We start from the raw sequence: 24,444 nt of genomic DNA, 5'->3' as shown, positions 1-24,444 counted from the left end.
GCCAAAATGTTGTTTCTTTCATCTATGAACTTTCTACAGGATAAGGACAATGTGAAAGCAAAGAATGTTCATCATAAAATAAAGGTATTTTTAGTCTTGATGTAGCTGCACAATTAGCTTTGCCATATGTTTCTCTGTCTCTCATCCCACTCTAGTTTATTAACATTATTTGTAGACTTGTCTTGCGATATAACAGCTCTTGTGTACGTTGTCTACTGATGACTCTTGTAGCTGCAAGTGCACTTTTAAGATTATCCTGTTTTGCACATTTTGAACAACATTACTGATGTTGTAAAAGCCCTAAAATTAGAGATTTGGTAGCATTCATACGTTTGTGGATTCCTTTATTCTTTTCCTCTAACTCCTGTAAGATTTAGTAAACAAATCAACATTGGGAAAGGATTGGTTACAACCTGTTTGAGTCTTTCCCATGCAACTGATGCTGCACAAATGGGTTGTTATTGTGAAACTGAGAAATAGCCAAAGCACTAACAATGCCTTATACAGTGAAAATGCCAATTTAGGAATGCTGAATCATTTGTGCTATTCATCCACAAGACTGACCAGCATCCATACCATTCAGAAATATTCTCAAGTTGAAGCACAAGTCATTTTTCACAGATGTACATTGAGAGGGAAATTACATGGCATAATCTACCATTTAGGAACTTTCCTATTGCCTCTTCAGTGCTATGAAGTTACAGTTCCCCAGATTTTACTGTATTAAAGCTCTTTGTTAGTCTTCAGTGCTCTCATCCCTGTAGTAGTTGCGGTTCATGCTAGTTACAATTATTCTTGAATTACCTGATTTGGATTTCCTCTTCTCCTGTTTTGCAGTGTTTCACCTTCAATTGGCATGTTGAAACTCTGGTTTAGAGTGCTATCCATTTACGTTCTCTTGTTTGGAAGTAATTGGAGATTTAGTTTGCTCAATTTCCTTACACCATTTATGGAGCCAGATATCAGTGTGTTCTATGAAGTGTTAAATACAAGACTGAAGAGTTCAAAGCTCATTTTAAATACTCCATGTCCAAATTAAAATGCTGGAAAATGATCTGCAAAGACATGATGGCTTTCATCAACACAGCCAGCTCAACTTGCACATAATGTAATCCTCAGTCTGAATCTTAAATAGTCCTAATGCTTTTAATATTTTAATAAATGCTAAACACTAAGTTATGTTAACATTGAGTTCTGAGCAGTCAATTTTTTGAACAAAATATTAGTTTTGGGGAAGGTGCAGGTGGGATTGCCAGAATGATATCTGGCCTCCAAGAATTAAACAATAGGGAAATTATATAACCAAGGGTTATGTTTTCTGGAATTTAGAAGTTAAGGGGTCGAATTGGTCAGAAGTTTTGAAGATATTATGGAGACTTGACAAGGCAGATAAGGGAAAAAAAACTTTCCATTGGTTGTAAAGTCTAGAACCAGGGGTGTCATCAGAAAACAATAAACCAGACATTTCAGATCGAAGTTGGGGAAAATCTCTTACATACAATGGATGATAGACGATTGAAACATTCCTTCGTGTCAATCAATGCTGGATCAATTGCTAAGTTTAAATCAGGAATTGATTATTTTTTGGTATTCCAAAAATTTTAACGATCTAATTGAATGGCAGAATAGGCTTTTTCCTGCCCTTGTACTACTCTCAATTAAATAGAAGTTATTGATTGTGGAAACTTTGTCCCCCAATTCTAACAGGTGCTGGAAGTCATGCACTTTTAAAGATTGAGAATCCAAAGAGGCCTTATTTCGCTCAAAATGTGCCTACTCAGATTGTAGTACATGTTCACACATTTTGTCTTCCTTTCCTGTCTTTACAGCCAACTGCATAGAGAGATTCAATAGGCTGCCCAGCAGGAGGTTTTTTGATATCAGGAGTTTGGCAAGAATTAGGAAGAATAAGACGGACAGTGGGGAGGCTGGAAGAAGTGAGGAAGAGGGAAGGACAGAGGCTGGAGATGGACATATGGGGAAGGTAGAAAGTGGAATCTTAGAAGAGAGGGAAAAGAACAGAAACTGAGGATTGGTAGAGAGAGATCGAAGACTTGAAGCTAGTTATGGGGAGAGTGGGTGACATTGGAGAGAGGAGATCAGAGAGGTTAATGGTAGTAAAAATCTTGGGGAATGAGTCAGGTGGAAATCAGAAAAGCTAGGTGGAAACAGCAAGAGAAATTACAAAGAGGACAAGATCAGAGACAATGGAATCAGGCATTGGTTAGTACTGGAAAGCTGGATTGATGGGAGATCATGATTTTTGGGTGCATAGAAGTATTATGTATGGAAGCAAAGAGGTCCTGTTTAGAGAGTGATTTACAAATAATACTGTGGATACTGAAAATCTGAAGAACAGAAAATACTTAAATAATCCTCAAGTGAGGCAGTAGCTGCGTAGTGTGAAACAGCTTTCAATTTAGACGAATGATTTTTCCCTGTGTAAACTTGCTGGGCTGGAGTGGAGGGACGCTGTGCTGTATCTGCTCCACAATCAGTGTTGGAAAGGTACATAAACCATTATACAGGTTTCCAGGTAAAATTTAAAATGGAGTTATCTAAGTAGCTTTGGCTTCATATAAACCTCGTAAGTTAGAATGTTTAAATATATTTTAATATTTGAGCGGTGCTTTGAAATAGTCCTCACTTTCTTTGTCATTGCACACAAAAAGTAACCTTGGGCAGATGTTCTGATAACTGAAAGGAATTATAAAGAGATTTTTTTGAGTTCAGGACTTGTAATGAATAAAAGCATGAAAATTGTGTGTTAGGGTTGTACATCGTAGTCTTGCAGCCATTTTTTGCCCGTCCCAAGACATGCATGTGCAAGTCTGTTCTGACTTTGTAATTACTTTGGTGTTTGAAAAATTCCTGCAATTGTTGGGTGGTTCATATTTTAGGGCTTCATTTTTATTCTATAAATTTAAAAGGATTTTTTAAAATGTTAGTTATTCCTCTTGATCAAGTACTGTAATTGTGGTATAGAAAATTAACCATCAGTGGCACTGCACTGCAGGACCTGTTTTTTTTAAATGTAATTGTGTTGCACTGCTCAACATTGAATGCATGCCTTCCGTCTGTAACTAAAAGAATGCTGAAATAGCTTGTAGTGTAATTTCAAGTACAATGTTGCATAACTCTTTATGAACTGCATGCTATATTATCACACATTAATGCTAATGTTATAGCCTACTGCTGTAACTTTGCTGCAATGTTCAAAGTAAATTGGTAAATATGTAGCATTTATCAGGTACTTTAATGTGTGTCACTGTCACTGTCATCATTTTAAATTTCTTAAAGTTAGTCCTTTCTGTTAAAAAAGTTCATTAACCTACCAAACGATGTTTGTTTCAAAGCCCTTCTTGGTTTTCCACACACTTTTAAAGCTTGACCCAATTGAATGCAGTCTTGCCTCTGGACAGTTGTGTACTTGAATATTGGGCTTCAAGTTCCTAAACCATACTACCACATTGTCAGATAAAATGTTAACGTGTTGTTCTTTTTCCCCTTATTTCATAGCTTCAGATGAGCCTTGCCGATCTAATTTAGTATTTTGAGATAGAGAAGGAGTGCTTCAAGTGATTCCGCAAATACTCCCAAATTTAGTAATTGACATCATTACTGTCTGTGAAATGTTACTGACACTAATTAGTTGTAATGCCAACATAAGTTATTATATCTTTTCATGAAGCAATTGTAGCTATTTGCTACAAGGCTATTTGAATAGAAATATTATCTAGACTAGTTCTGTTAAGATAAATATTCATTACTATCTGAAAACCGTCATTAAATCGGCCTTTACTAACTTGTACAGTCAGTGCATTCCAGATCCTAACTAATTATGTAGGCAGTGGTTATAGTCCAGAATGCACTGCCTGAATATGCCATAAAGGTAGGTTAAATAACTGCTTTCATAAACAAATTGGATAATTGTTTGAAGAGCGAGAACCTGCAGCACTATGTGGAAAAGGCAGAAAGGGGTATTAGCTGACTTATGCTTGCAGAGACTTGGCATGAACAAGACGGTGAATGCCCTTTCCTGTGCTATAATTATTCTGTTATTCTTCTGTTTTATTTTTATCTAAAGCAGAAGTTAAGTCTATTAGTCATTTCTTTTAAGGGGCAAATTTAATATTTTCAATGTAACATTTCATCAGAATAACTGAAACTTTTAACTGGCATACTGTCTTTTAGGTCTCACTTGATGTATATTTTATAAGCATTTTTTTCAGTTATCAAGGATTTATTTAGTATTTATGCTAGTTTTTTGTTGTCATCCATGCCAAGATTGGGGTGCAAAGGTTGAAAATGTTATCACAAGTCTTTTATGCTTGTTTAGTTAATCCTGATGCAGTTTTTGTAGAACACAGGTGCCTCATTATTAAAGTAAATTGTGAATTCATGGCAGAATAAAGACCCATGACATTAATTTATACTATGATGTATTTTTAATTACTGCCACTAGTTGATTTTATAATTATTTTGATCTCATGTTTATTGGACCTTATACATTTCAGACTCCATGGAATGTAGATGTTGACCTCTGGTGGCATGATTTAATGAAGGAAGCCAGTGATGAATGTGAACCTGAATGGTGTGACTCTGAAACTCCTCTCTTTATCCTTTATACTAGTGGATCGACTGGAAAACCAAAGGTAATGATATTGCTCAACCTAGAATAGTAGTGCAGTTGACAACAATGGGCAGGAAAAAAATAATTTGGCCCATCTTTGTTTGCCTCACCCTTATGATGCTGAGAGAAGCATGATTAGAAATTGTCAACCACTCTCTCCAGCCAGAGCCATTAAAATCTCTGGGAGAGGCAAAAATAAAAATAGGGCAATCAAATCAAAGATCACAATGACCACGTTTATGTAAACTGATTACTTTTCTATTAATAAAGTGTGATCATATCTCAGTCAAGAAAGGTCCAGCTGGCTGCTCTTGAAGGAATGCAGATAGTCAACACATACTACACAACCCACTAACTGAAATGGAAAGGTCCTTTTGCTACTTTTGTGGAGAAGGAAAACAACATGACATCTAGCCTGTTTCAATTCATGTATTGTTAGAATTGTTCTCATCGATCTCTCAGAAAAACAGTGCAGCTTTTCCAATATTTCATGTACCTCAAACAAATTGCTTTCAAGTCCATGTACTGTAAAGTAAATAGACCCAATATTTTAAGCCTGTTTGAATAGCCAGTTGTTTTTGTGATTCTTCAGTAACCCTTTACCAAGGCGTGAGGGACCTACAATTGGATGCAGCATTTGTTTAGCTAATAACATTAAATCGGTTTTGTATTATTGTGAGATCTGACCAGGCATTCCCCTGCACGGAGCTGATACAACATTAGAGAAATGGTCACAGGGAAATTTTAGCTTATGATTGACACCTCCTCTTCAATATGCTTCAACGTGTTTCAGAAAGCATTCATTGACAGCATCCACAACAATACACCTACTCTTCCCGCTCTTTAACTTTGGCCTCTGCATTTCCTGGCCAATCAGAGAGGACAGATAGGTTGATAGAAGACAAATAGAAGGAGTTCTAGTTTAAGGGACCCTGTGGAGGATCAGAACAACTGAACTGTACCTTGGCTGGTGAAGTAGCAGGGATGAGAAGCTAATCGAGAGGGACCGCAACGGATCAACTGACACAAATGAGTGGCCATGACAATTTTGGATGATTTTGCCAGGTTTTTCCACAGTGAGGGATGAATGGAGCTGTGTAACTCTGCCTAAGATTCTTGTATCTTCAAGTGGCATATGCTACCAACTGACCACTAAGTGCTGAATATAGTAACCAGTAATCTTGCCTAACAAAAATTTATTAAGCTCAATTTTGAATTTTTCAATTGAACCAGCCTCTCTAGCTTTTCATAAGTAAGAGTTTGTGATAGCCACTATTCTTTGTATAAAGAAATGCTCTATTTAGCCTAACTTTAATTTTAGGGTTACGCCAAAGCGCTGGTCAACACCTGTAGGGTAGTTGTTCACTACCTATTCTATTAATTCTTAGAATAAGTACAAACACCTCAGTTTGGAAATTGGTTTGGGTATTGTTATGAAAGTGATGGGCTGCTGACTGGACAACTGACTGAAGGAGAGATCTGTCTTGACCGCTTTGGAGAGAGTCTGTTGAAATACAATTCAGTTGGCCAGTTAACAGGCTTTTGGTGGATGGATAGGATTGATGACCCCAGGGTAGACAATTCCATCTGCTGGGAACTGCTGAAGCCAGCAGCTTCTTATGTCAACAGTGCCACCAGAGTGGTGGAGTGACCTCCACAGGAGCCCAGAATTCAGAATCACCCTGATCAAAGTGAAGACATGGGGGAAGAGGTCTTGTGGCATGGGAAGAGTCAGAGAAAGAGGTGTGGACCCCTGCCCAATACTGGTTCCTCAATCAGACTTTTAGTCCTTTTGAATGAGGCACCATCAACCCCTGCCCCAAAGGAGCTGTCATGGGTTTACTTGCCCTGTTCCTCTTACAATGGTTCCCCCTTTCTGCTGTCTGAGTTAACTGGTCGCTGAAGGATCTCGTTTGGGTGCTGGGCAGAAATATAGCCTCTGCTTTAATTAGGTTGGAGTTGGGAAGATGGCAGGGTACGTGCTTCCCACCTGATTATGGCCTTCCCACCTCCCAGTTCACCAACAAGAAGGAATGAAATAGAACCCTCCATTTTTACATACCTAAGGAAGTACAGTCTCTACAGTATATGTCTGTATTATTTACCTCCTTCAACCTAGTTCCATACTGGTATTAAATTCAGGAGTTTGCATTCTACATATGGAGCTCTTTCCCTGTAGGATAATTTGATAAAGTCTGTGACGTTTATAATCAAATCTTTGTTCTCTTAAAGGGTGTGCAGCACACAGTTGGAGGCTACCTTCTTTATACTGCTACAACTTTTAAGTATGTGTTTGACTACAAACCTGATGATGTGTATTGGTGTACAGCTGATATAGGATGGATTACAGGCCACTCATACCTTGTTTACGGCCCTCTGGCCAATGGTGCTACAAGTGTTATGGTTAGTATTGAAGTATCAATATTCGCTACAAACCGATTAATCAGAGAAGTTTCTCAAGTTCTTTTTGTATTATACTCCGTGCACTGTTACTAACTGGTAAAATCTGAAAGAAAATAGTGATAAACCATTCATTTTATGCCATCTATAAAACCATGTATTTAAACTTACAATCATCTTTACTTGTTTTCTAATACTAGCATACATACCATTGGTTCTGAGGGACGGGTCTTTAACACTCTACAATATTTGATTGGTCTCAAACCGCTTAAGCTTTCAGATCTGTATTGCCAAAACTTTAAATGGAAAAGCTTGTAATTGAATAGCTATAAGTTGCTATCTCAGCAAAGTGTAAAACTACACTTAGGCTTCATTAGCATACTGAACTGAGATACACTTGACTTTATTTTAACCTCTGCATTATTATCTTTCTGAAAAATTAATTTCTAGTTTGAAGGTATACCGACTTACCCTGATATAAGTAGATTCTGGGAGGTTATTGACAAATACAAAGTGACAAAATTCTACACTGCACCCACAGCTATTCGATTGCTAATGAAATATGGAGAAGAACCAGTCAGAAGGTAAGACATTTTTTGAAAATAAAACTGAATTACAGCTTTTATAATAAATTTTAATCAATATTGTCTTCATTTGTTGCTTGTCCAGAATTATTATTAAGTAGGTGAAAGGCTAATCTTTGCTACATATGGATGATGATGGGATGGTGTAGGGGGAGGGGCTTAGATTAGTTCACAGTTCGGCGCAACATTGAGGCCCGAAGGGCCTGCTCTGCGCTGTATTGTTCTATGTTCTACCTTTTCTGGAGCCAAATTATAAAGAATGAATGGAATTGGGGGTGAGGTGGGGGCAGATGTTGAAATGGCCCAATGGAACGTGAGGTTCCTGTTGGGTTACAGTGAAAATGTCAATGTGTAGGTGGAGGTTATCTCCAAGTAACGCTCATCCAGGTTTGAATAGCAGAAATGTGATGATTGAAGACAAATATCTTAAAGTTTCCTTGATTTATCTTTGGTGATCAAGGACAGTTAGATTCAAAGCATTTCCTCAGGAAATAAAATGAGTGGAAAGGAATCTTTGATGAAATGAATTGTAAAGCAGCTGTAAAGGAGCAGGCTTGCTAGACACTTTTTTCTTCATTTTGTATTGCTGTACTGTTTTATACAGCCAACTCTTACAGCCAAAAATCAAGGGATTCTCAAAATATTATGCTGATGGTATTAAACACTTAATATAAAAACATTGATCAACAGTTGTATCTGATTCCAAGTTGTGCAGTTATATATGTTTAGTGTATTTAAATACATACTTCATTGAGCCTGGTGTTTTATGTGTGGTTGAATATAAAGAAGTTCTTTCTTTATTTTTTTTAGGGCTATAATCTGCACACTTTATCTTTGGTATGATACTACAATTAGGAACAAAATGTTGGTGTGTGTGTGTATTATTTCTTTGTTTATTTTGAAGTTAAAAAGTTTGAATTTTGGATTTTGTCCCATAACAGGTTTAGAAGAGAGTCTTTGAAAATCCTTGGCACAGTGGGAGAAGCAATAAACCCAGAGGCCTGGCTTTGGTACTATAATGTAGTGGGGAACAGGAAATGTCCAATTATGGATACCTTCTGGCAGACTGAGACTGTAAGTTTTTCTTAAAAACTGGACAGGTGCAATATAAAATTTAAGAACTGATTGTGTAAAAAGTTTATAAATGATTTTGTTATTATGCACGCTGAAGTCCAATTGAAGGATTTGTCAATTGAGCCATTTATCCTTCATGTTGCACTCTGGCCATTATATTTTGCAAGTGTTGATTTTGCACAATTACATTGGATAAAATTCAAACTTTCAAGTCATTTTTATAAATTTGTTGGTGAATATTGACATTACGGCCTTTGGCCACTGCAAACAGAATTTCACCATAATGGTGGTGCTTCTAGGATAAAGAATTCTGTTTTTCCGAGTTTGTGTTCACAATTTATGACTGAATTTATGGTGATACAGAAAATCTAACATTTGAATTACGTAGATTGGACCATAAGGTTTGTCTAATTTGAAACCTTGGATTGAAACAAAATTGCGTTCAGCCAGTTTATCTAGTCAGAGTTCTACAGAATGGGATTGTGCCGGTCGTCAAGCATCTGACTCATCTAGTACCGTTTTCTAGCACTTGGCCTGTAGCCTTGTCTGATGTGACACTTTAAGTGATGATCTAAATACTTAAATGTTGTAATGGTTCTCATCCCTCCCATTCTTTAAGGCAATGATTTCAGATACCTACCAGCCTTTGGGTGAAAAAATATTCTTTACTTAATTCCCAGTAAGTTTCCACCCCTTGCCCTTAAATCTGTGCTTAAAGTTAATGATCCTTCTTTTAGGGAAATAGTTTATTCCTATTTACCCATATCTATGGTCCTCATAATTTTATACATCTCATTCACCTCCAATCTCAGCCACCTTTACTCTAAGGAAACTAGTCCCAACTCATGTAGTCTCTCTTTATAGCTGAAATGCTGCAGCCCAGGCAAAATCTTCATAAATTTCTTCTGCAGCTTCCCCCTAAAGCAGTTACATCCTTCCTATAATGTGGTAATTAGGAGTGCACACTGCACTCAGCTGTAGCCTTACTAATGTCTTATTTTGCTCTATCATAACTTCCATGTTGTTGTATTCAATGCCTTGATTAATAAAGGCAAGTATCCCACATGCCTCCTTATAAACTGCCCTATCTACCTGTCCTGTTGCCTGCAAGAATCTGTGGACATCTATAGCAAAGTCCCTCTGATCCTCCTCATTTTTTCAGGTCCTGTCAGTCAGCTTTTACTTCCTTGCCTTATTAGTCTTCTCAAATGCATCACCTCATTCCTTTTCAGGATTAAATTCCAATTGCCATTGTTCTTCCCATCTGATGAGCCCATCTATATTGTCCCATTCTCTAATGCTTTCTTCCTTGCTATTAACACAACACCAATTCTCATGTCTTCTGTCGAGATTAAATAGCAAAGGACCCAGCACTGAACCCTGTGGCATGCCACTATGTACAGGCTTCTCGTCACAAAACAACCTTCGATCATCACCCTCTATTTCTTGCCACGAGCAAATTTTGAATCCAATTTGCCAAATTGCCCTAAACCCCATGGGCTGTTAGCTTCTTAACCAGTCAGCCATATGAGAACTTGGGAAAAGCCCTATTTAACTCCATGCAGACTACATCAGCTGTGCTACCATCAACCAAAAACCGAAAAACCTGGCCACCTGTTTAGAAAACTCAATCAAACCTGTTAGACACGATTTCCCACTGACAATGCTATGTTGACGATCTTTGATTAATCCTTGCCTGTTCAATAGAAAGTCATTTTGTGTCTCCATCTACCCTCCCTGCCACCCCCCCCCCCCCTCCAAGCTGATAGTTTACCTACTACTGATTTTAAATCACTAGCTAATGATTACCTGGTTTATCCCTGCCACCCTTCTTCTACAATGGTACCACATTAGCTGTCTTCTGGCAGCTCCCCACCACTGCTTGTCCAGAGAGGATTTGAAAATGAATGTAAAGGCCATCACAATGTCGTCTTTCGTTTTGCACAGGAGTGTCAGATTTATCCCATCTTGACTTTTGGAATTATCCAATTTCAAATCACTAAGACACCCTCCCTGTCAGGTTGTGATGTATTCAAGTAATCACAGTCCTCCTCCCTGATACCTACATCATCCTTCTCAGTTATGAACGTGGTGCAAAGTACTAATTGAAACCTCATCCATATCATAAGGCAACAATCATCAGGCAACAATCTGCCACTTAGGTCCCCGGCGGCCTCTACTGTTTTCCTGGTCACCATCTTGGTCCGAATATAGTTACAAATTGCTTTTGGGTTTACTTTTATTTTACTCTCCCGCATATATTTTCTCATGCCACCTCTTTGCCTTAATTTTCTTTTATCGCACTCCTTGTATGTTCTAAAATGCCTTTAGGGCTTCCTGTGTTCTGACCCCTTCATATCCACCATAAGGGATGTAGGAACAGGAGTAGATCATTCAACTCCACGAGCCTGTTCTGCTATTCGGTGAGATCATGTCTGATCTGTGGCCTAATTGTATATAACTGCCTTTGGCCCATATCCCTTTTCACTTTCACTTAGTTTTAAATCTGAGATAGATTTTTATTAACAACTGATCAAACATCAATTGCCATTTTTGGAAGAGTATGCCATAGCTCTACCGCTCTTTGTGTCCTGACATCTCTCCTGAATAATCTGACGCTAATATTTAGCTTTATGTAGATCCGTACATTGTTTGTTATCCAGAGTTCTCTGGACTTTTGGTACTTTTCTTCACCTTTTGCAGGAACATGTTGGCACTGTAGTTTCACAGTTTCCTTTTTGCAAGACTCCTACTGCTTGAGGTAGATTTTCCTACAAATAGCTACTTTCAACCACTTCAACAATATCCGGCTGTACCATATTAATATTGGCCTTTCCCCAAATCAAAACCTTAATTTCTTGCTCCTCTTTGTCTGTTTTCATGACCGTCTTAAATCCTACTGAGTAATGGTCACTGTTACCAAAATGATCTCCCACTGACACTTTTATCACTTTGCCTGGCTCTGTTCCCTAAAATTTGGTCCAGCCCTGCCCCATTTCTTGTAGGACTTTTTAAATCCTGGCTTAAAAAGCTACAAATATTTTAAGAATGCCACCTTTCTAAGCCTTTCACACTGTCTATGTCAGTTAATATTGGGGGAAGGCAATGGCCTAGTGGTATTATCGCTGGACTGTTAATCCAGTCACCCAGATAATGTTCTGGGGACCGGGGTTCAAATTCCCACAGTGGCAGATGGTGGAATTTGAATTCAATAAATATCTGGAATTAACAATCTAATGATGACCGTGAATCCATTGATAGTTGTCAGGAAAAACCCAACTGGTTCACTACTGTCCTTTAGTGAAGGAAACTGCCATCTTTACCTGGTCTGGCCTACATGTCACTCCAGACCTGCAGCAATGTGGTTGACTCTCAACTGTCCTCTGGGCAATTAGGGATGGGCAATAAATGTTGTCTAGCCAGCGATGCCATCATCCTATGAATGATTAAAGAAAAAAAATTGGGTTACTGAAATCTGCTAATATTTTTACCAACATATCCGTGAAATTTGCCTGCAGATCTGCCCATCTGTCTCTCCCTGACTTTGTTTGGGGGGTCTGCTGTAACATACTTTCAACAATGTGATTGCCCCCTTTTTTGTTTTTGAGTTCTACACAAGCAGCCTCAGTTGAGAAGCTTTCTAAGATATCATCCTTCCTTATGTCTCCTTTGTTATGAGGATACGTTACCACTTCCTCAGCATTTTCTGTATTATTGTGAGATAACACGGTGTGAAACTGGATGAACACAGCAGGCCAAGCAGCATCAGAGGAGCAGGAAAGCTTGACGTTTCGGGTTGGGAAGAAGGCCCCCGACCCGAAACGTCAAGCTTTCATGCTCCTCTGATGCTGCTTTGCCAGCTGTGTTCATCCAGTTTCACACTGTGTTATCTCGGATTCTCCAGTATTGGCAGTTCCTACTGTTACTGTATTATTGTGTTCACTTCAGTCTTGATTGTCAGCTATTTGCCTTAATATAGATAATCTATTATTTGCAGGGTGGTCACATGATTACTCCTCTTCCAGCTGCCATCCCACTGAAGCCAGGGTCAGCTGTGAGTAAAATGTCATTCATCAGCCAAAACATAAATATATCTCTGCTCAATGCAATATTAATTTTGCACATCTATAATTATAACAAGCTGTTATCTGTCACTTTGTCTGGACAACAAAGTATATTTGAAATGGGCTGTTCTGTCCTTTCTGTACCATTTCACATGCGAAATATAGCACTATTGAGACAGTATTTGTGAATACCAGCTGATTACTTCAATCTGAATAATGTTTCAATGAATTGTAATTAAATCTTATTGTCTCTTTGGCTAGTAAAGTTCTCTTCCAGATTTGACAGCACTTTTTTTTTAGTTTTGCTGTCCCCTTGCATTTTGGGAGGGCCTGTTGATCACTAATGAAAGCATTTGACTTTGGGATCTGATGACAGGAATTGAGTGTTTGCTACTTCTATATTCAAGTGGTGTTTTATTTGTATTCAATACTATCTTGTCTCATCATTATGTGTATTTCCAGCAGACATGGTCAGTTTTCCTTTTCTGACTTGGGGAGGTTACGGACAACTAAAATGGTCCCACCATTGTCTCAAATGAAATTTGGTCCCTGGTGCAAAATTCAAAATCCCAAATTTATCATTTTTTTGGCATATGTAAGTCATTTTAGTGAAGATGTATCATGATAGTGTTTATTATAATTTCGATGAATAAATTGTAAGCCCTAATAATTCATATTCAATTCGGATATTCATTAATTTTCAGACTTTTCCCTTTTTTGGCGTCGTTCCTGCTGTTCTCAATGAATCTGGAGAAGAACTGGAAGGAGAGGCCGAAGGTTATTTGGTATGAAAAATTGAATATGACCATGTTTTGTTACCTAAAGAAGTGTGTATTGCATTAAATATTAGAAAGTGCACTAAAAATAATTGATAAATGCAAAATCCTTATCAACTAAACATAGTGTGATGGCTTTCCCTATTTATTACCAAGTTGATGATCATTGTGGCTTGGTAATTGCTTTGAAAGTTTAATTCTCAAGTGTACTGAACACAAGTAAAGTGAGACCATACCTAATAAGCAATGTCATGTTATTTGGTATTCTAACAAGCTGTTATCTGTCACTTTGTCTGGACAACAAAGTATATTTGAAATGGGCTGTTCTGTCCTTTCTGTACCATTTCACATGCGAAATATAGCACTACTGAGACAGTACTTGTGAATACCAGCTGATGACTTCAATCTGAATAATGTTTCAATGAATTGTAATTAAATCTTATTGTCTCTTTGGCCAGCTCTAGCTTTTCTCCTACTGGGTGTAAATTGATGTTTGGTGGATTGTCTCGGAATTGTTTGGAGTTAAATTGTTAAATTTATGACTGGTATCAAGCACCTGTCATCTTTCTCTTCATATTGAAAATTGGTTTATCAACAGTCTTCTGTGCATATTGGCAGCTTCGTGCGTATGTCCTTTCTTATTAGCATGACACACAGTCAGTAGTATAATACAGATCTGTCAGCTGCATGTAGCATTCTATAAGTACCTGTAGTACAGTGTTGAACTTGTGTACATGCATTGCTCATTTGCATTTTTGTAGGAACAACGATATTTGTTTTACAAATGTGATGCAACACTTTAAACATAAAGTGGAAATTTCATGACTGGTGTGACCTCAATTTCAGTTTGTTAGTCAAAGCTAGGCTGATTTTAGAAAAATGTTTGTGGCTTATTTAACTTTTGAGTTTTCTATTTTCTTTGCATGTGAATGTAAAGTAACTTCTTACTGAACAGTCGTACTTTTTCATCTGAGTCAGGGGTTGTAGATTCAGTTCCTACTCTACAGACTTGGAAATGATGTAGGCTGAGTTTGAGTATGTGCTGCACCTAAGAAATACTTTTTTTTAAGTGAAGTGTTCAGCCCCTTGAGTGTCCAAAGGTGATCGGACAGCACTATTTAAAGAAGATGGAGAGTTTCCCCATTGTCCTGGTCAACATTTATATCTTGAATGACATAATTGAAATAAGAGATAATTAAAATAAGTTGCCTAATTATCTATTTATTTGATTTCTGCTTGTAGCTTGGCCGCAGCATGACATTTGTACCCATGCCTTATATGTCTCATTGACCATAAGATGTTTAGGCATTTCCTGCCATGTGTGTAGTACTATGTAAATCATAGTTGTGTTATTCTTCATTCAAGCCATATATTAAATCTCAAGCTCAATTATTAATTTACATTCTTAGTTAATGTCAACTAGGGCAACAGTTAGAGCTGCATTTGGTTCCTGTTCTCTCAGTGAGAAGTGCTGGTATTGAGCGACACCTCAGGAGAAACGGTAGAAGTTAGATAGAGGATAGGCATTTTATGATTTTTTAAGTATAAGATCATTTCTCCTTCCTCTTGCAGCTAGGTTTGCATGAAATATCTGTAGAAAGAGTTTGACATAACTCCTGACTGAAACAATGTGAAATTGCTTTGCAGATAAACCTAATGCAATTTCAAACTATCTTTAAATATGAATTAATATCTTTAAATAAATCTGCAAGCATTACAGACATTGCTGCATTCACTGTGCAAGAATATACCATTTAAAAGATGACCGCTGGGAGAAGAGCTCTGTGTAGGGAAGTATAATGACATACATGCAATGTTATTTTCCTGATTAGCATTGTGAAATGCAATTAGATGTGGAGCAGAAACTGCAGAACTGACAGGTGGAACCAGTACTGCAACTCCGGGTGTCAGACTGGTTGAATATACCAATTGTAACCAAGTTCTTATATTTGAAGCTAAGGATTGCCATTGACCTTAATACACATACACCAGGATTTCAAAAAACTGACCTCTTTTAAAGCAAAAATAATGGATATAATCAGAAATTGCCATTGATGAACTGAATCTGATCAGTTGATGGTAAAGCTTTATTTTTATTATTCATTATTATTTCCATTAAGGGCATCCTTGTCATCATTTGGTCTCAAGCAAATTTCCTTCATTTTATCTCACTTTTCTTGAGTGATAATCTCAAATTCACTTTATTAGTAAATTAAATGGTGACCACAAGTTCCTAGCATCACTTGAACCTGAAAGAAAGTTCTAGCCATGCTAGGGGCAGCACAATGGCTCAGTGGTTAGAACTGCTGTCTCTCAGTCCCCAGGACCTGGGTTTGATCCCACCCTCGGTCATCTGTCTGTGTGGAGTTTGCACGTGCTCCCCTTGTCTGCATGGATTTCCTCTGGGTGCTCCGGGACTCAACAGGTCAGGTGGATTAGCTATGGGATATGCAGAGTTACAGAGATCGGTTAGGGAGGTGGGGGGGTCTGGTGGGATGCTCTTTGGAGGATCGATGTGGACTTGATGAGTGAATGGTCTGCTTCCACACTGTAGACATTCTATGAAGTATTATGTAGAAAATTATTGATACCCACTGTGATGCCATGGCAGTCAAAGGGAATTGGTAAGCAAAGACACCCTGAACTTATAATACGTATCTGCCAGTTCCTAGCTGGAGCAACATGAATTAGCAGGATGCATGTTATTATTTGGGGAGTATTGAATGTGTTAGACAAAGATATAGAAGCAATTTACAGGCAGTCTATGAAAATGGTCAGGTCTCCAAGCTTCTTGTGGCAGTATCTGTTGCATTTATACTTCAGTGCATTCCTCTCTCTCTACTTCTCACCTCCAGACACATAGCCTAGTTGAATAACATGATGAGATAACAAAATGTGGAGCTGGATAAACACAGCAGGCCAAGCAGCATCTTAAGAGCACAAAAGCTGATGTTTCGGGCCTGGACCCTTCATCAGAAAAAAATAACATGAAAACAATAACGAAAACAATAACATGATGAGCATGGTTTATTTCAGTATTTTAACAAACATGCTTTTTATCATCGTAGCATTGATAACAACTGCACAAAATAAGTAATACTTGGTTAAAACTTAAATTTGATAGCATTGAATTGATTTAAGTCACTGCAACAGCAGTTGAATCTTGAACTATACAGACTGTCTGTGTAGTATGAGTCATAGACTCTTAATGTGAATAATTTACTTATGTGGCTTATATTTCAATGTCACAATGCATTGATTTAATATTTCTAACTGACAGTGAGCTATATTACTTAGTTTAAACTAAGTCTGTTCCTTAAATTTATTTACATACAGGTGTTCAAGAAGCCTTGGCCATCCATAATGCGTACAATTTATGGCAACCATCAGCGTTTTGAAACCACCTACTTTAAGAAGTTCCCTGGATATTTTGTCACGGGAGATGGTGAATTGCTTAAACGAGACTTCTAATGGATATGTAAACAGTGATAATAATTCACACGTATTTCATTGTCAGTAAAACACTTTGGCAAGTTGAGAGGTCATGAAGATGCTCTGAAGATGCAAGTTCTTTCTTTCCTTGACCATGAAGCAAACAGTTATGAATGTCTGTACATTTTAAAAATGCACCATTTGTTTCTGAAATCAGATTATCTAGCAATATTTTGGTATTGTCTACATTCTTCTTATTTTTACTAAGTATGCATAAATTTAAACAAACATATTGTTTAAAATCATTACATTTGTTTGACAGGTTGCAGGAGAGATAAAGATGGTTATTACTGGATCACTGGAAGGATCGATGACATGCTCAATGTATCTGGTAAGATTTCTAGTTTGTATTATTTCTGTTGGGGCCAAAAAGAAGGCCATCACAAGGTCAGAACCACTCCTCATGAATTTTACATCTGCGGCATAAATCAAACACCAACTAGCTCTTTACGAGGCAAAGATGAGTGAGATTTTTTGCTCTGATGCCTTCCTCTGTCTTTTTCTGCAAAAAAAATTACTAATACAATTAAACAGTGTTATCTTTATTGTTCCTACTTGATGTCAAACTTGTCTGTTTAGATTAAGGTTAGCCTATCTATCATCTTAGGATGATCTTGTGGAAAGGCCCTACTACATTTTATTACTAAATCAGTTTAATCAGACTTGTAAGTGGTGGCCGCTTGTACTCACTGGAAGGGCAATTCTGGTCAACATGACTAGGAGATTTCTGAACTTGCATCAGGATAAGGAATTGTTTCAAAGAATTTGCTCCAACCATCATCATGAACTTTTAAATAACCTGTTCTGCACAGTACTACACGTTTCTAACCGTACTGAAATAACTGTTAAACACTGGTTCAGCCTCATTGGGAATACAGTCCAATTTAGGACACCTGTTAGTGCTAGTGGTAGTGTACAAAAGATTTATTTTGAAGCATTTTGGGGATGAGGAGCTTCTGTTGCATGGACAAGTTAAAAAAGAAGAGATTTTTCTTGGAGTTATTTGAGAGGAGTTTTGGTAGAGGTACTTAAAATCATGCGTGTTCTGGACAGAGTAAATAGGGAGAAATAAGGGGTGGCATGGTGGTTCAGTGGTTAGCACTGCTGCCTCACAGTGCCAGGGACCTGGGTTTGATTCCACGCCTGCGTGACTGACTGTGTGGAGTTTGCACATTCTCCCCGTGTCTGTGTGGTTTCCTCTGGGTGCTCCGGATTCCTCCCACAGTCCAAAGATGTGCAGGCTAGGTGGATTAGCAATGCCAAATTGCCCATAGTGTTCAGGGACGTGTAGATTAGGAGGATGGATCTGGGAGGGATGCTCCAAGGGCTGATGTGGACTTGTTGGGCTGAAAGGCCTGTTTCCACACTGTGGGAATTTTTGAACTGTTTTCATTGGTAACAGGTTTGAGAACTAGACGATATAAGGCATAGGACAAAAGAATCAAAACAACATAAGGAAATAAAACATTCTTAGTAGCAAGTGGTTAGGATTTTCAATGCATTGCCTGATAGCCTGGTGGAAACATATTCTGTTATGATTTTACAAAGGGAAGTGCTTACATATCTTAAGAGCACGACGTGTAAGTCTACTGGGTAAATGCAAGTGAGTGGGACTGAATTGTCCCTGCAACAGCCAGCAAGGACATGATAGCAGGAAAGGAGGCTGTTCAGCCTATGTACAGACGTGTCTGTAGATGTCTTAATGAATATGTGATGTTCGTTCCCCTAACTTTTTAAAAAAAAATCTCAATTCCCAAAAGGATTTAACTTCTACTCACTGGAAGTTTTGCAACCAAAAGTCAGACTGGATTATGCAAGGATCCCGGACGTAATATAGAAGATCACAATCAGCAGAAAAATAGAGTCTCTAGTGCAGCCTCATAAAGATATTCTATATTTATTTACTTTGCTGTCAAATTGTTGTTAAATTGCAATCCAGTTTTAACATTATCACAAGCCAAAATACACAGTAGTAGCCCACTGTTAGGTGAGTTTAAAATGGACTCATTTGCCCTGCATTACAGCTATTTTAATCCCTAGCAACAGATTCTTACATGTGCTAATACACACTTTGTGTAATTTAATTCATCCCAATTTTTGCCTCATGTTGGGTCATCCAGGTTCTGTAATGGTTCTTTAGATTCCTAGCTGCAGTCAGTACCTGGGTTTAGTTGTCTTGTGTAATGTGGAGGGGCTACACCAGCTTCTTTCCTATCTCAGTCACGACAAGAGGGCCTGAACACTGAATATCTTCACACAGACTGGTGTGTTTAAAGTTGTACTGCAGACAATCCAAGCACTGTTGTGCATGCTGGTACCTGAGCTATACCTTGACACATTCTCAGTTTATAATTGACTGAACCACTTGGTCCTCGCCCGTATTGTCTACACTGAGCTGTTCTCCCAGAGCTCAGCCACCCAGATTTTAAGGGCACAGAAAGCATCACTGCTACTTCTGTGTGATGCAGATAGGTGTAGGTCAGTGCCAGCTAAATTGGCAGGCCCCTAGAAACTGCATGCCCCAGGTAGAGAAACCTACACTAGGGCATTTCATTCAGAATGAGCCACACTCCTCCCTATACTTCAGTTTTCCCTATTTACAAATGGTCCATTTAATTTTATTCCTTGACGCCATATCCCTCTTCTGAATTGTTTCCTGAATTGATATTATTCAATTCAATTCTATTCTGCTGACCTCACCCTGCTGTTTGTTCTTTTTTAACTTAACAGTGCTCATAGTTTGTTTACAAACATCAACATGAGGTCATACTTTTTCGACAGTGTTTTTGCTGAGTATTAAAATGTGTACACACAATGACGAACTACTTTATTCGTTGTAACATTATCTAAGGGAAGAAAGTATTAATTGTTTACAGGGCATCTTTTGAGCACTGCTGAAGTGGAGTCTGCATTAATAGAACACACAGCTGTAGCTGAAGCTGCTGCTGTAAGTCATCCCCATCCGATAAAAGGAGAATGCCTCTACTGCTTTGTCACACTGAAGGCTGGATATGAATTTACTGAAACATTGGTTGCTGAACTAAAAGATCAAGGTAACAGTTTCTGGAGAGTACTAGAGCAAATTTAAGCTCAACAACTTTTTTTTAAAAAAAAGACAAAGTCTCATCATTTGAAAATGGGCATTAAATATGACTTATTGCTTTGGTGTGATTAGTTACATGGTTTGGAAAAAAAGCTTTCCCTCATTTCTGTAAAGTGTATGGGCTCCAAATCGAATAGTCTCAAGTAATACAGGCTTGGGGATTGTAACGTTCAATTAACCGGCGCAGGTTCGATGGAAGCATGTCCACTTGCTGGTCCCTGTTCATTGTGCCATCAGCACTACCCATGCTGTTCGTTGGCTATACGCATTCGCGGGGGAGGCTGAAACTCAATATTTGCTTAAAGCTAACCTGCACTGTGTAGAGCTAACTGGTACCTATTAAAGAGGACTGCACTCTTTCTGCGTCAGGTGCTGGAAATCAGTGCTCCAGCTGATTCTGACTTGGTGCAATATAGAGCAAGGGAGGCTGTAAGATTTTCCAATGCTGTAGTGGAGGCCTTGGTTGATAAGGTGGATCGAGGTGCTGTATCTCCAGGTTGCCAGAGAATGTTCAGACAATTACTCAGAGGGTAATGGGAGCAAATATCTGTGGTAGTCAGTGTAATGAAACAAGCCTGAGGATCTGGATGCAGTGCCTCAAGACGTTTAGTGACCTGCCATGATTAGTGAACGTCACCAATTGCATCTATCCCATTAGACATCATCACCGCTTAGTGTAATCCACCATCTTCACTCACTTTGCAACAGTATACCATCAAGGCTCATACTTTAATATTTATATTTACACCTTACACACACATACTTGACAGTGTCGCAGACTTATTTCACTGCTCGCACATTCTGTCAGCTATTCATAAATCCCTTTCTTAAGGATAAGATGGTACAGAAAAGACGACAAGAAGAGAATTGACAGAGCAGACCTGTCTGTGTGTCCTCATCGAAATGGAGATGTTTGCAGTGGTATTGTTGAACTGTTTATTGCTTAGGCTATGGCCAAAGGCAGTGGCAGCTATGGAACAAATGAAGACGATGCACTAGGAAGGCAGGATAGTCACTCTTTGTGCCAGATTTGTTGGAGAGACTCTGGAAAATGTTTTTCCTACGTTTTGATTGTAGAAAATTTCAAATCAGGGTGCTTCAGTTTTAGCCATCAGTGAATCCAGGCTGATGTTGAAAATGTTTATTGGATCCAAGCAAACTTTGCCACATCCACATCAGAAAAAGGTTGCAAAGTGCATCTCCAGGACACACACATGGCCAGTTAGCACACCCGTGGAACACAGATGTCACTTTCACTGAAAAGCTTAGAAAGAAAAGAGTAATTGATCAACCACAGCATGTTACTCTTCCTGAATGCAGTTTTCTTCACAAATGCTTTGAGCTGGTCATTCGTTTGCAGAATCTTTGTTTGTTGAATTCTATGACTAATCAAGGAATTCCATCATGTCTTAATCACAGAGGAAACTAATGAAGTGTTTTGTAGTCAAAGGCAGGTGCAAGCAGTTGAACCCTCAGCTTCAAATAATTCTGTAGTACCCTTCAGCCCAGTAACCAGCAGACCTCGGTGTGAAGTAGCAACATGGTCAGATCTTACGTCTTCACAGTTTTGCAAACAAAAGTGTACAAATCGTATGAGGATTAATGTTGTTCACAATTGATGTGGCTTGATGGGGAGGTGTTGGTTTAATATGGTCAAGTTACTGGACCAGTAATCCAGATCCCCAGGGTAATGTTCTGGGGACCTGGGTTCAAACACCGCCATGGCAGATAGTTAAATTTGAATTGAACAAGAAAAAAATCTGGAGCAAAAATCAGGCTTTTTGTGATCATTTAACCATTGCCAATGGTTATAAAAACCCATCTGGTTCATTAATGTCCTTTAGGTAAGAAAAGCTGCCTTTTTTTGGGTCTAGTCTACATGTGACTCCAAACCCACAGGATTGTAGTTGACTCTTAAGTTCCCTGGGCAACAGGGGCAATTGAGGAGAGGTAACACATGTTGACTCGCCAGTAATATGCACCTCCCATGAATAAATTAAAAATAAACATAGCTCGGTACTCAGTTCTTTCATGGCCAGCTGCTGTCCGTAAATCATAGAGCAAGTCCAACTTGCAAATGGAGTGATTCTCTGTCCTAAGGCATGCAGGCCTGATTTGCAGCTTAGCTCTGTTGGGGTGCAGCAGGACAAACTCAGATCCAAGGGAATATTTCTTCCCTCCATATAGCCATGTAACATGTGGATTATTCCCAATGCTATTTTATGCTCAGGAAGTGGGAGTCAAAACAGAATGTCTCCAACAATAATATCTTAATGCTCATATTGTGCAGTTTCAATGTATGTGCATCACACTGTTGAGTATTCAGATTAATTTGAAGAGCAAAGACAAGTGCATGTTTCAAATTCCTGAACGGCTGCAATTTTTTCAACTTTCTGCTTTGTGATGCTGTTTGAGAGGGGTCTGGTTGTAAGTTTCTTCAACTGTGCCTGCGTAAAGATTATTTCAACCATTTTGGTTACAACAGGTAATATTTAAGTTTCTGCAGTTGTGAGGTTTCCTGGCCTGCGCAATCTGAAAGCTCAATAAATGCTCTTTGACCCTATTCAGAGATGTTTAGAAAAAAGTTCCTGTCTTGTTTGTAAGATAACAAAATGTGAGGCTGGATGAACACAGCAGGCCAAGCAGCATCTCAGGAGCACAAAAGCTGACGTTTCGGGCCTAGACCCTTCATCAGAGAGGGAGATGGGGTGAGGGTTCTGGAATAAATAGGGAGAGAGGGGGAGGGGGACCGAAGATGGAGAGAAAAGAAGATAGGTGGGGAGGTAGGGAGGGGATAGGTCAGTCCAGGGAAGACTGACAGGTCAAGGAGGTGGGATGAGGTTAGTAGGTAGATGGGGGTGCGGGATGGGTGAGAGGAAGAACAGGTTAGGGAGGCAGAGACAGGTTGGACTGGTTTTGGGATGCAGTGGGTGGAGGGGAAGAGCAGGGCTGGTTGTGTGGTGCAGTGGGGGGGGGGGGGGCGAACTGGGCTGGTTTAGGGATGCAGTGGGGGAAGGGGAGATTTTGAAACTGGTGAAGTCCACATTGATACCATTAGGCTGCAGGGTTCCCAGGCGGAATATGAGTTGCTGTTCCTGCAACCTTCGGGTAGCATCATTGTGGCACTGCAGGAGGCCCATGATGGACATGTCACCTAAAGAATGGGAGGGGTAGTGGAAATGGTTTGCGACTGGGAGGTGCAGTTGTTTGTTGCGAACTGAGCGGAGGTGTTCTGCAAAGCGGTCCCCAAGCCTCCGCTTGGTTTCCCCAATGAAGAGGAAGCCACACCGGGTACAGTGGATGCAGTATACCACATTGGCAGATGTGCAGGTGAACCTCTGCTTAATGTGGAATGACATTCAGATGCAACTCTGCTAACCAGCCTCTAACTGCCAAATTAAAGTTTCACAATTGATGAGTCAGTCACCTTTAAATCAATGTCCCACTGCATGGTGGAATGTTTTTCTTATATCTTTTCAGTTCAACAACATTTTTACATGCATCAGGACAGTTCTGCAAACAAGCATTTTCAGACAGTGGTGTGGTAACAGCTAAGGTAATTACACTTCAGGTCTTTTCAATAAGGCAATGACCAAATGAAGAGACTGCTTTAAAAACTCTGGCAACTACGTAAACAGGACACAAACAAGACAGGGATAATGGGAACTGGAGAATCCAAGATAACAAAATGTGAGGCTGGATGAACACAGCAGGCCAAGCAGCATCTCAGGAGCACAAAAGCAGGAGGCCCATGATGCACATGTCACCTAAAGAATGGGAGGGGGAGTGGAAATGGTTTGCGACTGGGAGGTGCAGTTGTTTGTTGCGAACTGAGCGGAGGTGTTCTGCAAAGCGGTCCCCAAGCCTCCGCTTGGTTTCCCCAATGAAGAGGAAGCCACACCGGGTACAGTGGATGCAGTATACCACATTGGCAGATGTGCAGGTGAACCTCTGCTTAATGTGGAATGATATTCAGATGCAACTCTGCTAACCAGCCTCTAACTGCCAATTAAAGTTTCACAATTGATGAGTCAGTCACCTTTACATCAATGTCCCACTGTATGACATTCCACATTAAGCAGAGGTTTACCTGCACATCTGCCAATGTGGTATACTGCATCCACTGTACCCGGTGTGGCTTCCTCTACATTGGGGAAACCAAGCGGAGGCTTGGGGACCGCTTTGCAGAACACCTCCGCTCAGTTCGCAACAAACAACTGCACCTCCCAGTCGCAAACCATTTCCACTCCCCCTCCCATTCTTTAGGTGACATGTCCATCATGGGCCTCCTGCAGTGCCACAATGATGCCACCCGAAG

The 24,444-nt window shown here is 39.3% G+C and overlaps 1 protein-coding gene across 3 annotated transcripts in view; it reads left to right on the top strand.

The window, feature by feature from the left end:
* Positions 1–24,444, top strand: part of acss2 (acyl-CoA synthetase short chain family member 2) — a 62,454-nt gene that overhangs the window by 33,570 nt on the left and 4,440 nt on the right. Inside the window, exons 8-17 of one of the 3 annotated variants that reach the window (XM_048549738.2) lie at positions 40–84; positions 4,518–4,655; positions 6,866–7,036; positions 7,484–7,617; positions 8,559–8,691; positions 12,689–12,745; positions 13,460–13,540; positions 16,868–16,976; positions 17,286–17,354; positions 19,900–20,076. In XM_048549738.2, coding sequence (XP_048405695.1) covers positions 40–84; positions 4,518–4,655; positions 6,866–7,036; positions 7,484–7,617; positions 8,559–8,691; positions 12,689–12,745; positions 13,460–13,540; positions 16,868–16,976; positions 17,286–17,354; positions 19,900–20,076 — 1,114 coding nt within the window. The remainder of the gene's footprint in view (positions 1–39; positions 85–4,517; positions 4,656–6,865; positions 7,037–7,483; positions 7,618–8,558; positions 8,692–12,688; positions 12,746–13,459; positions 13,541–16,867; positions 16,977–17,285; positions 17,355–19,899; positions 20,077–24,444) is intronic. The other 2 variants (XM_048549741.2, XM_048549739.2) reach the window with 2 other exon arrangements.

Source organism: Stegostoma tigrinum, chromosome 19 (assembly GCF_030684315.1).
Source record: "Stegostoma tigrinum isolate sSteTig4 chromosome 19, sSteTig4.hap1, whole genome shotgun sequence".
In the NCBI taxonomy this organism is placed as follows: domain Eukaryota; kingdom Metazoa; phylum Chordata; class Chondrichthyes; order Orectolobiformes; family Stegostomatidae; genus Stegostoma; species Stegostoma tigrinum.
The sequence above is the reverse complement of the archived record's forward strand: the minus strand, read 5'-3'. Positions and strand labels throughout refer to the sequence as shown.